At 43.9% G+C, this 13,848-nt stretch overlaps 1 protein-coding gene across 2 annotated transcripts; it reads left to right on the top strand.

The window, feature by feature from the left end:
• Positions 1–7,147: 7,147 nt before the first annotated feature.
• On the top strand, positions 7,148–11,940 carry LOC110536996 (progestin and adipoQ receptor family member IIIb). Of its 2 annotated transcripts, none has more exons than XM_090191766.1 (7): positions 7,148–7,539; positions 7,891–8,122; positions 8,362–8,498; positions 8,604–8,759; positions 9,009–9,206; positions 9,333–9,423; positions 10,113–11,940. In XM_090191766.1, the coding sequence occupies exons 3-7, from the start codon at positions 8,421–8,423 to the stop codon at positions 10,256–10,258; spliced, it is 669 nt and encodes a 222-aa protein (XP_090047892.1). In that variant the 5' UTR covers positions 7,148–7,539; positions 7,891–8,122; positions 8,362–8,420; the 3' UTR covers positions 10,259–11,940. The 2 variants fall into 2 exon arrangements, with proteins under 2 accessions (XP_090047892.1, XP_021478362.1); XM_021622687.3 differs by having other exon boundaries at positions 8,336–8,498.
• The last annotated feature ends 1,908 nt before the right edge of the window (positions 11,941–13,848 follow it).

The following is a 13,848-nucleotide window of genomic DNA, read 5'->3' as shown; positions in this document are numbered from 1 at the left end:
CGTATCGCTGCAGAATGCTGTGGGAGCCATGCTGGTTAAGTGTGCCTTGAATTCTAAAAATATCACTGACAGTGGCACCCGCAAAGCACACCCACACCAGCACAACTCCTCCTCCATGCTTCACGGTGGAAACCACACATGCAGAGATCATCCGTTCACCTACTCTGCATCTCACAAAGACACAGCGGTTGGAACCAAAAATCTCCAATTTGGACTCACCAGACCAAAGGACAGATGTCCAAATCAAATCAAATGTATTTATATAGCCCTTCGTACATCAGCTGATATCTCAAAGTGCTGTACAGAAACCCAGCCTAAAACCCCAAACAGCAAGCAATGCAGGTGTAGAAGCACGGTGGCTAGGAAAAACGCCCTAGAAAGGCCAAAACCTAGGAAGAAACCTAGAGCGGAACCAGACTATGAGGGGTGGCCAGTTCTCTTCTGGCTGTGCCAGGTGGAGATTATAACAGAACATGGCCAAGATGTTCAAATGTTCATAAATGACCAGCATGGTCAAATAATAATAATCACAGTAGTTGTCGAGGGTGCAGCAAGTCAGCACCTCAGGAGTAAATTTCAGTTGGCTTTTCGTAGCCGATCATTAAAAGTATTTCTACCACTCCTGCTGTCTCTAGAGAGTTGAAAATAGCAGGTCTGGGACAGGTAGCAGGTCCGGTGAACAGGTCAGGATTCCATAGCCGCAGGCAGAACAGTTGAAACTGGAGCAGCAGCACGACCAGGTGGACTGGGGACAGCGAGGAGTCATCATGCCAGGTAGTCCTGAGGCATGGTCCTAGGGCTCAGGTCCTCCTCCGAGAGAGAAAGAGAATTAGTGAGGGCATACTTAAATTCACACAGGACACCGGATAAGACAGGAAAAGTTCTCCAGATATAATAAACTGACCCTAGCCCCCCGACACAAACTACTGCAGCATAAATACTGGAGGCTGAGACAGGAGGGGTCAGGAGACACTGTGGCCCCATCCGATGATACCCCCGGACAGGGCCAAACAGGAAGGATATAACCCCACCCACTTTGCCAAAGCACAGCCCCCACACCACTAAAGGGATATCTTCAACCACCAACTTACCGTCCTGAGACAAGGCTGAGTATAGCCCACAAAGATCTCCGGCACGGCACAACCCAGGGGGGGGGCGCCAACCCAGACAGGAAGATCACATCAGTGACTAATTTTTGGACAGAAAGTTTCAGATTTTTGCAATGTTACGTAGATGGAAAAAAGCTGTCCTTGAAACAGTCTTGATATGTTCGCTAAAAGTGAGATCAGGGTCCAGAGTAACGCCGAGGTCCTCACAGTTTTATTTGAGACAACTGTACAACCACTAAGAGTAATTGTCAGATTCAACAGAAGATCTTTGTTTCTTGGGACCTAGAACAAGCATCTCTGTTTTGTCCGAGTTTAAAAGTAGAAAGTTTGCAGCCATCCACTTCCTTATGTCTGAAACACATGCTTCTAGCAAGGGCAATTTTGGGGCTTCACCATGTTTCATTGAAATGTACAGCTGTGTGTCATCCGCTGTTACGAATCCCTTTTGGCCCAACAGTCTAGGGGGGATGGTAATGTGACCCGTAACATAACTCATGCAAATTATAATAGTGAAAAAGTAAAAGTGAGAACGAAATAACCACGACAACTGAAATCTACCGCCAAACTCGTGGTTTATTGCAAAACACACGGTAATGGGGGGAGCAGGAAAAGGGGCTGAGCTGGACCCAAGGAAAGAAACAATAAGTATTCAAAAACACCCCTAAGCTAGACTAGCCTACTTTAACAACAGCTAACTAACTAACCAAAAAAATACAGTGGGTGGTCCGCCCAGTTCTAACTAGTGTATTTTAACAAAGTTTACCTACGGGTAGTGTATGCCCATGGGCGACTTGTCTTGTTTCCCCCTTTTCCCACCAGCAAACAAACACCATAACCAAAAACAATACTCACAGGTGAGGACAAAGTGATATGGAGGTGCTTAAAGAAAAGACAGCTCAATACATAAAAGAGAGAGAGTGAAACAGAGCGATCTACAGACATGGCATTTACAGAGAGATTGAGCTCCACAGCAAACAACTGACAGGGTTTTTAAACAAAGGGAAAGGAACGGTGATTGGGTAGGAAACAGGAGGAGGTGTGTCTTCTGATTGATGATTGGTGACTGATTGGGGAGTGATGATTTTCACCTGTGAGGGGAGAAGGAGAGAAAAGAAACACACACACAGGATACACACACAGGATACTTGTATCCATAACACTCCCACCCATAAAAGAGCAACCCTAGGGATTGCGACCACAGTATTACAATGAATACTCACAAGATCAACAACAAAGTCAACCTTACAAAACATACAAAAATCATCATTACACACGAGACAAAGCATCTGCTAATACATTATCAGAACCCTTTTTGTGGCGGATCTCCAAATTATAATTTTGTACAATCAGCGCCCAACGCATAAGCCGCTGGTTCTGGTTGTACATCCGGTGGAGAAACACCAAGGGGTTATGGTCAGTATATACAATCACTGGTAGGGCACTGGAACCAATGGATACTTCAAAGTACTGCAGAGCCAACAACAAAGCAAGAGCTTCTTGTTCTATTGTCGCATAGTTTGTTTGACATTTATTAAATTTATGGGAAAAATAACAAACAGGATGATCCACTCCACTCTTGTCCTGCTGCAGTAGAACAGCACCAGCACCTCTGGCACTAGCATCTACCTCAAGTTTGAATGGTTGTTCAAAATCCGGAGCAGCAAGTACAGGGGTACTACATAAGAGTGCTTTCGCAGATTCAAAAGCGCTCTTACAATCAGGGGACCACACAAATGATCTTGCAGGACTGAGCAAATCGGTCAACGGAGCAACTACCGCAGATACATTTTTACAGAAGCTATGGTAGTAGCCAACCATCCCTAAAAAAGCGGCGTAGCTCTCATCTGGTGGTAGGTGCAGGGAATGCAGTTATAGCCAAGATCTTGGCATCAACAGGGCGCACCTGTCCATGGCCAACCTCTTTACCGAGATAGGTAACAGTAGCCTTCCCAAACTCGCACTTTGCCAAGTTCAGGGTTAGAGAAGCAGCTGCCAACCGTTCACATACTACCCTTAGAGAGTCAACATGATTTGACCACTCAGACGAATAAATCACTAGGTCATCAAGGTATGCACTACAATTAGGAACGCCAGCTAATACGGAGTATCAAAAATAAACTTTGGTTTGTTCTTATTTTTCTCAATTAAGTTGGAAAAATAGGATGATCGAGCAGCAGTAAGGGCTCTTCGACACGGTACTGTCTTTCCAAGCTAGTCAGAAGACTTCCAGTTTGGTGAGGCGCCATTTCTGTTCCAATTTTCTGGAAGCTTGCTTCAGAGCTCGGGTATTTTCTGTATACCAGGGAGCTAGTTTCTTATGAGAAATGTTTTTAGTTTTTAGGGGTGCAACTGCATCTAGGGTATTGCGCAAGGTTAAATTGATTTCCTCAGTTAGGCGGTTAACTGATTTTTGTCCTCTGACGTCCTTGGGTAGACAGAGGGAGTCTGGAAGGGCATCAAGGAATCTTTGTGTTGTCTGTGAATTTATAGCACAACTTTTGATGCTCCTTGGTTGGGGTCTGAGCAGATTATTTGTTGCAATTGCAAACGTAATAAAATGGTGGTCCGATAGTCCAGGATTATGAGGAAAAACATTAAGATCCACAACATTTATTCCATGGGACAAAAATAGGTCCAGAGTATGACTGTGACAGTGACTAGGTCCAGAGACATGTTGGACAAAACCCACTGAGTCGATGATGGCTCCGAAAGCCTTTTGGAGTGGGTCTGTGGACTTTTCCATGTGAATATTAAAGTCACCAAAAATTTGAATATTATCTGCTATGACTACAAGGTCCAATAGGAATTCAGGGAACTCAATGAGGAACGCTGTATATGGCCCAGGAGGCCTGTAAACAATAGCTATAAAAAGTGATTGAGTAGGCTGCATAGATTTCATGACTAGAAGCTCAGCTTGTAAATTGAAATTTGCTATCGTAAATGTTAGCAACACCTCCGCCTTTGCGGGATGCACAGGGGATATGGTCACTAGTGTAACCAGGAGGTGAGGCCTCATTTAACACAGAACATTCATCAGGCTTAAGCCATGTTTCAGTCAGGCCAATCACATCAAGATTATGATCAGTGATTAGTTCATTGACTATAATTGCCTTTGAAGTAAGGGATCTAACATTAAGTAGCCCTATTTTGAGATGTGAGGTATCACGATCTCTTTCAATAATGACAGGAACGGAGGTCTTAATCCTAGTGAGATTGCTAAGGCGAACACCGCCATGTTTAGTTTTGCCCAACCCAGGTCGAGGCACAGACACAATCTCAATGGGGATAGCTGAGCTGACTACACTGACTGTGCTAGTGGCAGACTCCACTAAGCTGGCAGGCTGGCTAACAGCCTGCTGCCTGGCCTGCACCCTATTTCATTGTGGAGCTAGAGGAGTTAGAGCCCTGTCTATGTTGGTAGATAAGATGAGAGCACCCCTCCAACTAGGATGGAGTCGGTCACTCCTCAGCAGGCCAGGCTTGGTCCTGTTTGTGGGTGAATCCCAGAAAGAGGGCCAATTATCTACAAATTCTATCTTTTGGGAGGGGCAGAAAACAGTTTTCAACCAGCGATTGAGTTGTGAGACTGCTGTAGAGCTCATCACTCCCCCTAACTGGGAGGGGGCCAGAGACAATTACTCGATGCCGACACATCTTTCTAGTTGATTTACACGCTGAAGCTATGTTGCGCTTGGTGACCTCTGACTGTTTCATCCTAACATCGTTGGTGCCGACGTGGATAACAATATCCCTATACTCTCTACATTCGCCAGTTTTAGCTTTAGCCAGCACCACCTTCAGATTAGCCTTAACGTCGGTAGCCCTGCCCCCTGGTAAACAGTGTATGATCGCTGGATGATTCGTTTTAAGTCTAATACTGCGGGTAATGGAGTCGCCAATGACTAGAGTTTTCAATTTGTCAGAGCTAATGGTGGGAAGCTTCGGTGTGTCTGACCCCGTAACGGGAGGAGTAGAGACAAGAGAAGGCTCGGCCTCAGACTCCTACTTGCTGCTTCATGGGGAAAACCGGTTGAAAGTTTCTGTCGGCTGAATGAGCGACACCACAGCATTTCCCTCCAGAAACCATGAGAAAGTTGTCCGGCTGCGGGGACCGTGCGAGGGGATTTATACTAATGTTACTATCTGTACTTACTGGTGGCACAGACAATGTTTCATACTTTCGTTCACTAAAATTACCCTTGCCTAACGATTGCGTCTGAAGCTGGGCTTGTAGCACAGCTATCCTCGCCGTAAGGCGATCGTTCTCCTGTATGTTATGAGTACAGCGACTGCAATTAGAAGACATCGTGTTAATGTTACTACTTAGATTCGGCTGTTGGAGGTCCTGACGAACCACGTCCAGATAAAGCATCTGGAGTGAAAAAGTTTAATGAAAAAAAGTTGAGTGAGGGAAAAACCAAAAATATAAATTATAATTAAAAAGTAAAAACCGTAAAGTTGTCAGGTAGCAAAGTAAGGTTGGCAACAAAACGCACAGCAACACGTAAACAAGTCTGCAAGTTCCACTAGTCTAATGTCCATTGCTCGTGTTTCTTTGCCCAAGCAAGTCTCTTCTTCTTATTGGTGTGCTTTAGTAGTGGTTTCTTTGAAGCAAATCGACCATGAAGGCCTGATTCACGCAGTCTCCACTGAACAGTTGATGCTCAGAGGAAGCCCTAAAAATTGTCAGACTCCAGTCACCCTAGTCATAAACTGTTCTCTCTGCTACCGCATGGCAAGCGGTACCGGAGTGCCAAGTCTAGGTCCAAAAGGCTTCTCAACAGATTCTACTCCCAAGCCATAAGACTCCTCAACATCTAATCAAATGGCTACCCAGACTATTTGCATTGCCCCCCCCTCTCCTACTCTTTTACGCTGCTGCTATTCTGTTTATTATCTATGCATAGTCACTTTAACTCTACCCACATGTACATATTACCTCAATTATCTCGACTAACCAGTGCCCCTGCACATTGACTCTGTACCGGTACCCCCTGTATATAGCCTCACTACTGTTATTTTACTGCTGCTCATGAATTATTTGTTACTTTTATTTCTTATTTTTTTACTTAACAGCTATTTTTCTTCATACTGCATTGTTGGTTAAAAGGGCTTGTAAGTAAGCATTTCACTCTAAGGTCTACCTACACCTGTTGTATTAGGCGCATGTGACAAATGCAAGTTGATTTGTTTTGATGTGTCTGTTACTTGAACTCTGTGAAACATTTACTAGGGCAGCAATCTGAGATGCAGTTAATTGCTGATTTCTGAGGCTGGTAACTCTAATGAACTTATCCTCTGCAGCAGAGGTAACTCTGGGGCTTCCTTTCCTGTGGCGGTCCTCATGAGAGACAGTTACATCATTGTGCTTGATGGTTTTAACGACTGCACTTGAAGAAACTTTCAAAGTTCTTGAAATTTTCCAGAATGACTGATCTTCATGTCTTAAAGTAATGATGGACTATCATTTCTCTTTGCTTATTTGAGCTGTTCTTGCCATAATATGGACTTGCTCTTTTACCAAATAGTGCCATCTTATGTATGGCAACCCTACCTTGTCACAACATAACTGATTGGCTCTAACACATTAAGAAGGAAAGAAATTCCACAAATTAACTTTTAACAAGGCACACTTGTTAATTGAAATGCTTTCCAGGTGATTACCTCATGAAGCTGGTTGAGAGAATGCCAAGTGTGCAAAGCTGTCATTATTTACCTTTATTTAACTAGGCAAGTCAGTTAAGAACAAATTCTTAAATTATGCCTATTAACAGTGGGTTAACTGCCTTGTTCAGGGGTAGGACTACAGATTTTTTTTTACCTTGTCAGCTCAGGGTTCGACCTTGCAACCTTTCGGTTTAGTCCAAGGCAAAGGGTGGCAACTTTGAAGAATCTCAAATATTTAACACATTTTTGGTTACTACATGATTCCATATGTGTTATTTCATAGTTTTGATGTATTAACTATTATTCTACGATGTAGAAAATAGTAAAATAAAGAAAACTCTTGAATGAGTAGGTGTGTCCAAACTTTTGACTGGTACTGTAGGTAATTTCCATCATGTCCAGATGATCATATCCAGATGGGCAATAAAAATACATTTCATTTCTGGACACAGACTTCTTCAACTGCGGTTCATGAAATCGTATTTTATTCAAGCAGTTTATAAAGTATAGAAGGGGGGGGGGGGGGGTCCATGGGGTCCATGGGCACGTCTGTCGCAGGGCTATTGTGTAACTTCAGAACGCCGATTTTTGGTTTCGTTTATGGACTAGCTAGCATGAGCTGCTGGGCTAGCCAGCTGCTTAGCATTGTGTAGTGTGTATTTGATTTAGCTATAGTCAATGAATTAAAAGCTTGCTAGATCACTAAGTAAGGTGTACTGTAGCTAAATGACACCACGTAGACATCGATAGCATGCAACAAAAGGTAATTTTATATCTGCGTGCCAGCATGGAAGCTATAACGTTAGCTAGTTCGCTAGCTAGCATGCCCGGCTAAATTTTCAGTTGAACTTCATGTTATGAGAGGAATGCATATATTTCGATCAATCGCTTAGCTCTGATTTATTCCTAGAAACTAATTTAGCTATAGCCAAAAGCATATTGACTTTCTGATTTTATTAGTCATGTCTTCAGATCCTCTGTTAAATCTGCTATCAGCAGAATAGTACCTTGTTGAACTACAAAAGCGCTCCATCTTTGTCAAATTTAGATTGCAATGAAACCGTAGTGCCACGCTATAACATTACCCTGTTGTGTGCCCCTTTCATCGTTTCAGCCTTAAAACGGTGCCAGAACTCTGAAATCTGATGGTCCAAAATGCCTCAAAAACTTAAATTACACAGGAGTAGTCACTACATTGAGCTGGGGAGTTACCAGTACTGGCCAGTTCTGGTGCCTCGGGGAATCCGCCTGTACACATTTGAACAGATCCCGTTATTCTTGAAAGAAAACCCATACATTACAGATGGATACAGAGCACACTTGACATCAAAACTATGTTTAAAAAGGTACGTGAAATCAAGAGAATAAGCCTAGTTGTTGTAGCTTGAGTTGTAGTAATATATAGATAGTTGTTGTGTAGCCTGGTCCCGGATCTATACTGTCTTGCCAACTCATATGGTCCTCGTCACACCTAACAAAATGACCATAGCAGTTGGCAAAACAGCACAAACAGATCTGGAACCAGGCTAGTTGTTGTGTATTGTTTTCCACCCCTCTAGCATCTTTGTGCTGTCCAATGAAACAGTCAACATATGGACTCATCTGTTGGGATTCCTCCTGTTCTTCCTACTGGGGGTGAATGACATGTCTACAGTCCTGCCGGCTTCAGGTGCCAACAGAGAAGACTATGTCATCTACTGCATAGGACTCTTCTGCTTTCAGGTGTGTGTGTGTGTACTTTGCTTTTGTGCCTACACACCTGTAATGTTCCATTCTGCAGCTCTGCATTTAGTGCTGTTGTAGTATTGCTACCTGTTGTTTTTCTAGGTGTGTATGCTGTGTTCAGTGGGGTATCACCTCTTTTCCTGCCACCGCTCAGAGAAGACGTGTCACCGCTGGTTGGCGCTGGACTATGCTGGAATCTCTGTGGGAATCCTGGGCTGTTACATTCCAGGGGTCTTCTATGCCTTCTACTGCAACATTGTATGTTGGACAATATAATAGCCATTTCAGCCCATTGTTTTTATTTCACCCATACTGGTATATATAGATTTTTTTCTCCCATAAAATATATAAATATATAGCCTTGTGAAACCAGACTGATCTGCTAATAAAGATAACGTGTTAAAACTCACTGTGAAGATATACCTACATAAACTGTCTCTGTAATGTAATCCCTTCTCCTGCTCTGCTCTTTATTCTTGTTTTCCAACTCCCCCCTCCCTCACCCAGTTCTGGAGACAGGTGTACTTGGTGATTGTTCTAGCGTTGATATTGGCCATATTCTCGGCTCAGATCCACCCTCACTACCTCTCTAAGGAGTGGCAACACCTGCGGACCGTCATCTTCTGCTCTGTGGCTGGCTACGGGGTCATCCCAGCTGTCCACTGGGTCTGGCTCAATGGAGGCTTCAGCTCCGCTGTCGTCCAGGTGAAACTGCAGAATTGTTATACAATTATTACAAAGATGAAATGCATACAAAGATGTATAAATGCAAATATTACAATGCAGGAAAATATTCTGCACAGGGGTGAAGTATTTCTTACCGTATTGCAGTTGTTCCTCCCTCGTGTGATTGTGATGTATTTGATAGCTGGAGCTGCGTTCCTCTTTTACATCTCTAAAATCCCAGAACGCTGCTTCCCAGGTGAGCCTTCATGCTTGACACATCTATTCCACAATAGTACAAATGACCTTGTATAGCAAATAACCACTCATGTGATTAAGATGAGTAATTGTGCACCTTGCTTTCCCAGGTGAGCCTTCATGACTTCATGCTTTTGACCCATTTATAAGACATGTATAACATAATACTCTTTCCATTTGTTACTGTACACTGAGTGTACAAGATATTAGCAACACCTGCTCTTTCCATGACAGAGTGACCAGGTGAAAGCTGTGATCCCTTGAATGGGGTATGGTAGTAGGTGCCAGGTGCACCGGTTTGAGTGTATCAAGAACTGCAAACCTGCTGGGTTTTTCACGCTCAACAGTTTCCCGTTTGTATCAAGAACGGTCCACCACCCAAAGGACATCCAGCTAACTTGACACAACTACGGGAAACATTGGAGTCAACATGGGCCAGCATCACTGTGGAACGCTTTCGACACCTTGTAGAATCCATGCTGTTCTGAATGCAGAATGGGGTGAAACACAATATTAGGGTGTTCCTAATGTTTTGTACACTGTATATTTCAGTCACCTTTTTTTTGCCAACTTTTGATTGGCCAAATAGCCTCTGTCTTCCATTTCCTTATTTCAAGCTCAAAAAACTTTGAACACTTAATATTTGAAGTGACCTTTTGATGACCATGTGATGCATTTTGTCCTCCACAGGTCAGCTGAACTATCTGGGTGCCAGCCACCAGGTGTGGCATGTCCTGGTAGTGTTTATGTTCTACTGGTGGCACCAGACTGCTGTGTATATAATGAACTTCAGACACAACCAGCCATGCCCTCCTCTCTACACCAATAGTGGCTAGCTGGAGCCACACAGACTAGCATCCAGCCACCAAGCAACCACAGCCTGTACTGTAGCCACTCAATGCAATCAAACCAGACTACAGACCTCCTATATAAGCCTATTCTACAGATGCCCAGTCAAGACCCATATCCAAGAATACCCATGACAGTACTGTTAAACCTTGTAGAAAGCTTGAAACCATCTCTGGTTTTAAGGTTGGCTATTGGTGGTATGCAATCGTATCTGCTTTCTGCTGAGACTTCTGTAAGGCCAGGTTATAAGAGATGGAAAGACAGGTCAATCATAGCCTGATCGCAGGTCTGGGAAGCAAGATGGCACAAACAGATCTGGGACCAGGCAGGGTAAGTCACTAGACACACTGTACACAATACATATACCACTACAGCTGAACATTTTCTGTGATTCTCCAATTATCTTTTCATATTCAAGATTTTTTTAACCTGATTTGTATCTATTCATTTGCATGTAAGCTACTGTTTGAATGTTACATGCTGTGAAATACTTCTCTGCTGCCTTGAGCAAATGGGACCTTCCAAAGGGTTATGTGCAATCTACCTACCTACTATCCTATGGAAATGGAACAACAACAAAAAAGTTATTTTTGCTTGAGTAGTTTTATCTGTATTCATCAATACTTGAATTGTTTGTGTGTTGTATTATTGCCTCTGGCACAAACTTCATTGGGTTCTATGGTGGGGTTGAGTAGTTATCTTACTGTTTTTCATTAATGGTGGGGTTGAGTAGTTATCTTACTGTTTTTCATTAATGGTGGGGTTGAGTAGTTATCTTACTGTTTTTCATTAATGGTGGGGTTGAGTAGTTATCTTACTGTTTTTCATTAATGGTGGGATTGAGTAGTTATTTTACTGTATTTCATTAATTGTGGGTTACTTTTAGTATTAGTGGTCAACTGACCTCCTTCCTCTCACAATCCACTTGAATCTAAGGGCTGATTCAAGAACTGTTTAGAGAAATGTAACCAACTAAACATAAACCCAATAAAATAGATTGGGATTAAATTCCACTCGCCTTAATTTGTTAGTGTCCCTGTGTCACTCACGGGTGTGAACAACTGCATAAGAACAAAAGTCCTAATGGCCAGTATTATCGATTGTATGTTATACACCACAATAGTGTAGTACACTTGAATTCAGGTTAGGTCAAATTACTACCCAGTCTCTCTCTATGCAACAATATACTGTACATCTCCTGCCATTTTAATCCAGTTCCCAGTCATTTAATTAAAGGAAATGTATCCAGCAATGCAATGACATTTTGGTCACACGTTTTTAGATTGTCTCCAGCTGACATACTTAGCCTCTAGTCAGATAAAGATGCTCTGTCAGAGTCGTGTGTATAGGTGGCAGGGAAGTCGTGACATGCTCAGAACATATCACAGCCTGTAATGACTGGAAATGTAGCAGACTGTTTGTTTGCCTTGTAAATTCACTTTTGATTTTAAGTATGACTTTCATTATTTACTGTGTAATTACTGTATTATTTTACCTGTCTGTCTTGTTTGTTACGTTGTTCAACATTTGTTTTTAATTTATTTTGGCATGGTTGATGGACCTTTACTTTTGAATACTGGCACTAAAAGGGGCACATTATTTTAATCTATCTGTTATATGACATGTTTCTCTTTGATTACTATCAATAAATAAAGAATGCCTCAAGAAATATCATTGTTGAAGTTATGAAATGAGAATATTAAATTAATTTGCAATGACATTTACTTTTACTTGTAGCTACAGTTTTCAGAAAGTGCACTCATCCTCAAAGTTGACTATATCTTCATCTTCTTGCAATCAAACGTCTTCCAGAACATAGGCTAATTTTGGCATATGAGAATTATATTTTCTCTAAACTCATTCTACAATATAACCTCCCAGCGTAAATTGAGGGATTATAATCTACAGCCATTGTTATTTTCTTGCAGCCACTAATTAGAATTTTGTAAGGGTTTGAGTTGTCAGATACTCCCAACCTGGATTACAAATCTCCAGCCTTGCTGTCACGACTTCCGCCGGAGTCGGCCCCTCCTTGTTCGAGCGGCGTTCGGTGGTCGACGTCACCGGCCTTCTAGCCATCACCGATCCACTTTTCATTTTCCATTTGTTTTGTCTTTGTTTTTTACACACCTGGTTTAAATTCCCCCATTTACATGTTCATTATTTAACCCTCTGGTTTCCCCCATGTTTGCGTGCGTGTTTGTTTTATTGTAAGGCTGTATCTGACGGCTGGTATATTTGTTGCTGGGTTTTGTTATTTACAGCCGTTTATTTCGTGGTACCGGTATTTTTCCAGCACCATAGTATTGTGTTTATACTGGTGTTTTCTTGAATTAAATACCTTGTCCACGCATCTCAGCTCTCCTGCGCCTGACTCCTTTCACCAGTTACCAACAGCCTTGACAGAAACACGCACCCCTTCGGAATAGAGTCAGCAGGAGCAGGTGCCCCTGCAGTAGGGGTTGAGGAGCGAGTCCAGCAGCACGCTGCTATGCTGCAGCATCTCGGCAGCGCCATGGATCGCGTTCTACAAACCATGGAGCGCTGGGAGAGAAGAAAGAGTCCCTCCAGCGTCTCCACCAGCACCACCAGTCTCACCATCACTCACCCCTCCTTCACCCGGACCCAGTGGGATTCGGCTCGCCCTCCCGAGGGAGTATGATGGAACGGTGGCAGGTTGTCAGGGGTTCTTGCTCCAGCTAGAGTTCTACCTGGTAACCGTCCACCCGGCTCCTTCGGGCCGAGAGAGCGTGGCCACCCTCGTCTCCTGCCTCTCAATGAAAGCCCTGGATTGGGCCGTATGGGGGGAAGAAGAAGCGGTGTTGGACCACTTCGAGGATTTCACCCGCTGCTTCCGAGCAGTCTTTGACCATCCGCCTGAGGGTAGAGCGGCGGGGGAACGTCTCGTCCACCTGAGGCAGGGGACGAGGAGCGCACCGGAGTTCGCGTTGAAATTCCGGACCCTGGCCGCAGGAGCGGGATGGAAAGACAGGGCCCTGATCGATCACTACCGGAGCAGTCTGCGCGAGGACGTCCGTTGGGAGTTGGCCTGCAGGGACACCACTCTCACAATTGACCAGCTGGTGGACCTGTCCATCCGGCTGGATAACCTGTCTGCTACCCACGGACGTCCAGATCGGGACGTCTCCGAATCTCTGGTGCAGGGATACATTCGGCCCTCCACTTCACCTGCCTCCTCAAGTTTCTTGTTTGTGAAGAAGGATGGAGGTCTGCGCCCGTGTATTGACTATCGAGGCATCAACCAAATCACTGTGAGGTACAGTTACCTGTACAGTACAGTTTCAGTTGCCTCTCATAGCCAGTGCGATCAAGTCAATGCACTGGGCGCGCTTCTTCACAAAATTGGATCTTGGTCTCCTCCCTTTACCCGGTCTCCCTACGGCCCTACAGACTGTGGAGGCCCTGTTCACACACGTCTTCTGTCACTACGGGGTGCCTGAGGACATAGTATCTGATCGAGGTCCCCAGTTCACGCCAAGGGTCTGGAGGGCGTTCATGGAACGTCTGGGGGTCTCAGTCAGCCTTACCTCAGGTTTTCACCCCGAGAGCAACGGGT

This window comes from Oncorhynchus mykiss, chromosome 12 (genome assembly GCF_057628025.1).
Source record: "Oncorhynchus mykiss isolate SJ-2025 chromosome 12, ASM5762802v1, whole genome shotgun sequence".
NCBI lineage: Eukaryota > Metazoa > Chordata > Actinopteri > Salmoniformes > Salmonidae > Oncorhynchus > Oncorhynchus mykiss.
This window is presented reverse-complemented; position numbering and strand designations above follow the sequence as displayed.

Bases quoted from the DNA above. Each gene is read 5' to 3' on its own strand.
- LOC110536996 (XM_021622687.3), top strand. From the start codon at position 7,932: ATGCCTCAAAAACTTAAATTACACAGGAGTAGTCACTACATTGAGCTG. The intron at 8,499-8,603 runs GTGTGTGTGTGT...TTGTTTTTCTAG, and splicing joins TAGGACTCTTCTGCTTTCAG to GTGTGTATGCTGTGTTCAGT. The intron at 9,207-9,332 runs GTGAAACTGCAG...ACCGTATTGCAG, and splicing joins TCAGCTCCGCTGTCGTCCAG to TTGTTCCTCCCTCGTGTGAT.